General features: G+C 45.0%; 1 protein-coding gene and 1 non-coding gene across 2 annotated transcripts; both read right to left on the bottom strand.

The window, feature by feature from the left end:
* Positions 1-688: 688 nt before the first annotated feature.
* On the bottom strand, positions 689-762 carry TRNAV-CAC. Its single transcript has one exon. It is a non-coding gene; the product is annotated as a tRNA-Val (tRNA).
* Positions 763-1,851: 1,089 nt separating this feature from the next.
* LOC119318470 (germin-like protein 1-1) lies at positions 1,852-2,854 on the bottom strand. The gene is made up of 2 exons (XM_037593030.1): positions 2,646-2,854; positions 1,852-2,541 (listed from the first exon to the last, which is right to left on the bottom strand). The coding sequence occupies exons 1-2, from the start codon at positions 2,764-2,766 to the stop codon at positions 2,015-2,017; spliced, it is 648 nt and encodes a 215-aa protein (XP_037448927.1). The 5' UTR covers positions 2,767-2,854; the 3' UTR covers positions 1,852-2,014.
* Between the last annotated feature and the right edge of the window lie 4,233 nt (positions 2,855-7,087).

Here is a 7,087-nt window from a genome sequence, read left to right as displayed (position 1 = left end):
CTGGACGGGCGATGCAATCGATTGGGAGTGACTGTGGATAGTGACCGACTCGAGCATTGTGCATTGGACACGACGCGAGCGACCACCATCGGGCCGGTCCGGTCGGGATAAGCTACAAGGATCGGTTCAGGAGAGAGAGAAATAGACGGGAAAAAACCGCCGATGTGGCGTGCCAGCTGGACCTGACAATTGGGACCTGTCGGTCTGAACACTCGCAAAATTTTAAACAAGGTAAATCGTGGCAGAAATTTCACTAAATGGGGTAAAATAGATGAAATTTCACTAAATCGGGTAATTAGTGTAGAATTTCAAAATGTGGGGTAAGAACGGGAATTCACTCTTTCTATAATTACCTCCCAATTGATAGCATTCCAGAGCGCTAGCGGCTACCAATAATTTTTCCATCGGGTTATAAATCAGCATAGCCCACCAGCCTGTTTCATCTCATTGTTATTAGTCAGTAGGATTGCCGCCAATACATCAATTATACACAGGTAAACAAAGAGGAGCAACAGCTCACTGACGGCCAGCCGTGGCCTGTGAAGCTCTGACGAGGTCGACGCCTCAATCTTCCTGCTAAGCATCACCCTAGACGACGACTGACACTCGCGGGTAACAGCGGACAAGGAAGAATTCATCTTGAGAGATTGCAAAAACAAAAAATCATGGACAAAAAAAGAAAAAAAAATGTCTGAGCCCAGGTTCGAACTGGGGACCTTTAGTGTGTGAGACTAACGTGATAACCAACTACACCATCCAGACAATTTGTTTTATTCCTGTCGACTAGTTTATCTAAAGTTGGTACTCCCTTCATCCCAAAATTCTTGTCTTAGATTTGTCTAAATCCAGATGTATCAAGTCGCATTTTAATATTAGATACATCCGTATCTAGATAAATGTAAGACAAAAATTTTGGGACGGAGGGAGTAGATATTACCTGAAGAAAACGTATGAAGACATTCAACTGGATTATATATGGGCCTCGTTTAGTGCTGTTAGGGCCGCTCGTTAGGCGCCTTGCAGACTGCTATCACCTGTAATGTGATTTCCCTCAGACTTTGTATGAACGCTGTCCTATAAGGTAGCTCTTGAGCTAGCTAGCTTAGCAAAATTCAGTATCCCTTCTGTTCGGTTGGATGAACCCCCCGATGGCATTGTCTCTGCTTGTTCATGATGTAACTTTGATCACCAATGAATAAAAGGGGTGTTTTGGTGTAAAAAAATAGACGACAAAACTCCGACTTGAAAAAAAAACGATGGCAAAACTCAAGAATGGCCTTATTATATTGTTTAGGGCATTCATGATAGGTAAGCAACAAATGCAAGTAAGATTGTATATATATTTTTATTTCAAAATTTGGGCAAAAAACTGAAATGTTGCCCGACGTTGGGCGCACTGGTAGGTGGGACACAAGTAGACTTTTGGTGTCCGTCGGGCGATCTAAACGAACAAGACACATAGGAGTATATATTATGTGTCCATTTAGGTCGATCTATGGGAGTTGCCCTTAGTCCTTACAACAAATATCTCTACTCTTATAAAAAATAGAGTTGGTGATGATGGTGTGCCTGTCATCCTGCAATATAGGCCGTCCGATTTATATCTGACGGATAGGAAAGAAACTATGGCGATTTTGTAAAAAGATACCCACACATCTCTCCACATTTGCAAATAAGGTCTTCCCTTGTTCATCATTTTCTCTCACAAAAAACTACTCATACAAATGCATCTTGATGTCACATGCAACGTACGAGAATCTTGCTAGTAGATGACAAAACTACGGGTTTATAGATTTGTTGACATTTTTAAAACGATGATGTATACCACATCAATGTAACATACACCGCGCGGAACAAAAACACGTTTTATTATTTCAAAGACAAACAAACGTAACATACACGTGAACAAATCAACTACACGGCATGCTACATCAATTTATTCAGTAACGAACACACTGAACAGGTGATTCTTTTCTTCCGAAACGGATGGAGAGTTGCCGACGGCAGAGGCTCCCTACTTGAACCTGGCCTTGACGGCGTCGATGTCTTCGTTATCAACCCGGAAGGCCTTGGCCAGCACGTCGGTTGGCACTGGTGGTGTGGCAGCGAAGAGTGTGGTGGCGATGGCTTGTGTGCCCTGGAGCTGGCTGTTGAAGGCGGCGATGACGGAGGCGGGGCCATGTCCCCTGTTCTGCTGGAAGTGCACGAGGCCACGCGGGAAGACGAACACCTCTCCGACGGTGACGAACCTAGTGAAGAGCTTGTTGGCGGTGGTGATGAAGCCCACCTCGAGGGTTCCCTTGGTGACGAAGATGATCTCGGTGGCGCGCGGGTGGGTGTGCGGCGGGTTCTGCCCTCCGACCGCGTAGTCGATGCGGGCCATGGACACACCGAGCGTGTTCACCCCGGGGAATGACTGCACGTTCGCCGCGGTGACGATGGAACCAGCCGGGTTGTTGGTGTTGCCGGCCTTCTTGAGTCCGGCGAAGAAGTCGTCCGCCGTGATGTTCGCCTTGCACGGGAAGCCGTTGATCTTGATCGCTGCCACAAAGCATTTGGACGAACACACCGCGTCAGCAACAAGCCAACAACCAGGACACCAGGATGCAAAGAAGAAGTACACATAATTTCGCAGGATGACTCACGGGATGCCAGGTCGGCGACGCAGACGTCCTGAAGCATGTCGGGGTCGCCGGCGAGGGAGGGGGCGGCGAGCATGAAGAGGACGGTGCAGGCCGCTAGGACGGAAAGCTGAAGCCTCGCCATGGTTGATTGCTCAATGCTTGCTTGCTACGAGCTTGGTGGTATAGCTTGGGTCTGGAAATAGCAGAGGTAGGAGGTGGTACTTGTAGGCAAGGTGATTCGTGTGTGGAACTATGGATGGCATCGCCATCTCAAGGTCAAACAGGGGTAGGCTGCGACGAGGCGACAGGGTCGGATGGCGAGGGAGAAGCAAGCATACGATTCCATTAATTTGGAGCCAATGGAGATATACTAGTTGTTTACCCGCTGCATGGAGGCTTCCTGCTGCTACTCTGAATCAGATCCATGGTCCAATCCATTCGGTGTCACGCTATGAGACACGAGGAAACAACAACCCCATTTTCGCGGGTCTCTTGCCACGAACAATGCACGATTGCACATGCATGGCGACGGGTGTATCGAGTAGTTGCACATGCTAGTTCCGGGTCCCTCCCTCCCGATTTATTAGGCCCCTTATATTTAGGTCGAAGTTTGACTATCTATTTGACTAATATAAAATATAAAATATATGCTACAAAAAGTATATTTTTGGATTTGTATTTGAAAGAGGTTTCCGGTAGTATAGCATTCGTGACATATAGTTTACATTTGTTTAGTTAAATCTTTGATCAAATTTTAGCCCAAAATAAAAGAAGGTCTAATAAATCTGGACAGCGGTAATACCGTTAGACCTCATGGTGATTGACCAATACATACATACCCCCTGCCTAATTGATGGCAAGCTGTCCCAGCCAGTAATCAATTCCACTTGCATCAAAGAGGAGCCATTCTGGTCAATAACTCCATCCAGATTTTATTCCGGAAGAGGAGAGGAGAAGGATGCCTTCTGACTTTTTTGCTTGCGAGGCTGAGCTGGAACAGCTCTCGTAGTACTTACTTAATTGTCAGGGCTACTTAGGCCTCTTTTGGTTCATAGGATAGGATTATTATAGGAATAGGAATTTTGTAGAAAATGAGATGACATGTATCTCAAATCCTATGAGTAGGAATAGGAAACAAAATGTCATTTGGTTGACACCAAAGAAATTTTTTCATTGAGTCTAGGCTCTTTTTTATTTTCCTATGAAATGTGGAGGATAGGAACCAATCCTATGTAGAAATAGGAATTCATTCCTATAAATCAAAGGACTCTAAAGGAAAAAATCCTATAAGAATCCTATCCTCTAGAATTCCTATGAAATTCCTGTAAACCAAAGGAGGCCTTACATAATTGTTAGTGGAAATCATGGTGCCCAACCCCATGCCCTATCGGAGACTTTTGTTTCTTTTGGGAATAATTTTTCCGTGGGCTAAACAGAGCACTCAGCCACTCACCATATTTTCAAATATAGCGGACAAAGCAGCGAGGGCGAGGCGAGACTTATGCCAAAGAATCTGATGTTGTTCATGGTAGTTAGAGCATCTACAACCAAAACCCGCGAACATGCGCGGACAGTGACCGGACTGATCTTAAATTTTACCATTTGCAACCATATACCTTATTTTTAAAATAGTTATTACATGGAGGGCCATGCACGACGATCACGTCCGTCTTGGGCCGACGAGGCTGTCAAAACACACCAAAAATTGCTCATACTTAAAATGCAGACATGCAGTAACATCAGAGGTGAGTGTTACGTTGATCTCCTCCGTGTGGGTCCAACGGCCCATCGGGCTCTTAGATCCGCGCCATGGTCGGGGGCGCCCAGCCCAGTATGGCTGGCGGGCCCCTGTCACACTGCGCCATATAAAGAGGTGGGGGCCGGCGGCTCGCATGATGAGGTTCGTCGCAAGCCGCACACCAACCGACAATCCCTTCCGATCTAGGGTTTCCGCAGTAGTGACGGGAAGCACCGCCACCACCTCGCCCACTCTTTGCCATCACCGACTGCTACTTCACTATGACCGTCTCTGGCTCGAGCTCGTCAGCTAAAGGAGAAGGAGGCTTTCACTTGATGAGTTGTCTAAAAGATGTTCCGACACTCAGAGGTGACAATTACACTGAGTGGAGGAAGAAAGTAGAACTGGCATTTGTCTGTGCTGAGCAGGACTGGGTTGTGGACACTCCACAGCCGGTCAAGCCTAAAGAGCCAGTAAGAGCGGCAACTGATGATGATGCTGCATGGGATAAAAAGAAGGGGGGGGGGTTATGCTACTTTGGAGATGTCATACTCCATAGAAAATCAGAAGTGGGTCAATGCAAACGAAAAGTGCATGGCATGCATAAAGAATACAATTGAGAGCACCATTGTGGGCTCCATTGCAGAGTGCACTTCCGTAGGGGAGTTGCTTACAAAGATAAAGAGCCAGTTCACTGGCTCTTCAAAGATATATGCCACCCAGGTGTTAAAGTAACTGGTGACAGAACACTACACAGATAGTAGTCATGGGATAAGAGAGCACATCCTCAAGATGAGCAATATGGTAGCAAAGCTCAAGCCCATGGATGAGGATCTGGAGATCAAACCAAAGCTCCTAGTTCATCTAGTCATGGCTTCACTGCCAAAGGAGTTTGAAACTTTTGTTGTGAACTACAATATGTCACCTGGAACATGGGACATTGAAAAGACAATAGCAATGTGTGTCCAAGAAGAGGACAGACTCAAAGCCTCACATGGTGGTTCACTCAACTATGTGAAGGATCAGAAGAAAAAGAATTACAAGCAGAACAGCAAAAGTTCCCCCTCAAAGCCACATGGTAAAGCTCCCTGTCAGCATCAACAGAAGCCTTTCCCAGTGAACAAAGACATGTGTCTCCACTGTAAGAAGACTGGGCATTACAAGGTCGACTGCCCTGATTGGCTAAAGTCAATCGTGGCAAAAAGAGGTAATAATATAGTTTCATTTGTAAATGAATCCTTGTATACATCCTTTTCAAAATCCACTTGGTGGATTGACTCAGGAGCAACTGTTCATGTTGCAAATTATTTACAGGGATTCCATTCGACGCGGACTATGCTAGGAAGCGAAAGACGCATTGAAGTGGCAAACGGAGTTGAAGCAGAAGTTGAAGCTGTCGGTGACATCTCCTTGGAGTTAGCTGATGGATTCAATCTTCTACTTAGAGATGTTTTATTTGTTCGATCATGTCATAGAAACTTAATAAGTGTTTCTTGTTTGGACAAAGATAATTATGAATGTTATTTTGGACATGGCAAGTGTGCCATATGGTTAAATAATGCTTATGTGGGTGATGTTGTACTACACGATGAGCTTTATTTCTTATCACTTCGTGAAAAAGTTTATTCTGTATGCAATGTGAAAGAACATGTTTCCGCGTCGAATAAAGAACGAAAGAAAAGAAAGAGAGCATTCGACTCATCGAAATTATGGCACTGTCGCTTGGGCCATATTTCCAAGGGGAGAATAGAAAGATTAGTCAAAAGTGAAATTCTTTCTCCGTTAGAATTCTCAGACTTAGAACACTGCATAGATTGCATTAAAGGAAAGTATATAAAACAAATCAAAAAGGGTGCAATCTATAGCACAAGCATACTAGAAATCAACCACACTGACATTTGCGGACCATTTCCGGTGAAAAGTGTGGATGGATATGACTCGTTCGTAACATTCACAGATGGTTACTCTCGCTATGGTTATATATATCCAATCGAAGAACGATCGAAAGCATTGGATAAATTTAAAATATTCAAAGATGAGGTTGAAAAATAGCATTATAAAAGAATAAAGATAGTAAGGTCCGACCGTGAGGGGGAGTACTACGGTCAGTACACTCCATATGGCCAAGTTCCTGGACCTTTTGCAAAGTTCTTGCAGGAGACTGGCATAGTAGCCCAGTATTCAATGCCGGGCGAGCCTCAGCAAAATGGAGTAGCTGAAAGACGCAACCGTACACTTATGGATATGGTGCGTAGTATGTCTCCAACGTATCTATAATTTTTTATTGTTCCATGCTATTATATTATCTGTTTTGGATGTTTAATGGGCTTTAATATGCTCTTTTATAATATTTTTGGGACTAACCTATTAACCGGAGGCCCAGTGCCGGTTTTTGTTTTTTGCCTATTTCAGTGTTTCATAGAAAAGGAATATCAAACGGAATGAAACCTTCACGAGGATCTTTCTTGGAACAGACGCAAACCAGGAGACTTGGAGTAGAAGTCTGAAACTCCGTGAAGCTTCCATGAGATAGGAGGGCACGCCCACGGGGGTAGGCACGCCCCACCCTTGTGTGCCCCACGGAGCTCCATTGACGTACTTCTTTCGGCTATATATACTCTTATACCCTAAAAACATCAGGGGAGCCACGAAACCACTTTTCCACCGTTGCAACCTTCTGTACCCGTGAGATCCCATCTGGGGCCTTTTCCGGCGATCTGCCAGA

The sequence above is a fragment of the Triticum dicoccoides genome, chromosome 6A (assembly GCF_002162155.2).
Source record: "Triticum dicoccoides isolate Atlit2015 ecotype Zavitan chromosome 6A, WEW_v2.0, whole genome shotgun sequence".
NCBI classification, from domain to species: domain Eukaryota; kingdom Viridiplantae; phylum Streptophyta; class Magnoliopsida; order Poales; family Poaceae; genus Triticum; species Triticum dicoccoides.
The sequence above is the reverse complement of the archived record's forward strand: the minus strand, read 5'-3'. Positions and strand labels throughout refer to the sequence as shown.

Coding starts and splice junctions, on each gene's coding strand:
- LOC119318470 (XM_037593030.1), bottom strand. CDS start 2,766: ATGGCGAGGCTTCAGCTTTCCGTCCTAGCGGCCTGCACCGTCCTCTTC. Junction 2,542..2,645: donor CGTCGCCGACCTGGCATCCC/GTGAGTCATCCT, acceptor GCTTTGTGGCAG/CGATCAAGATCAACGGCTTC.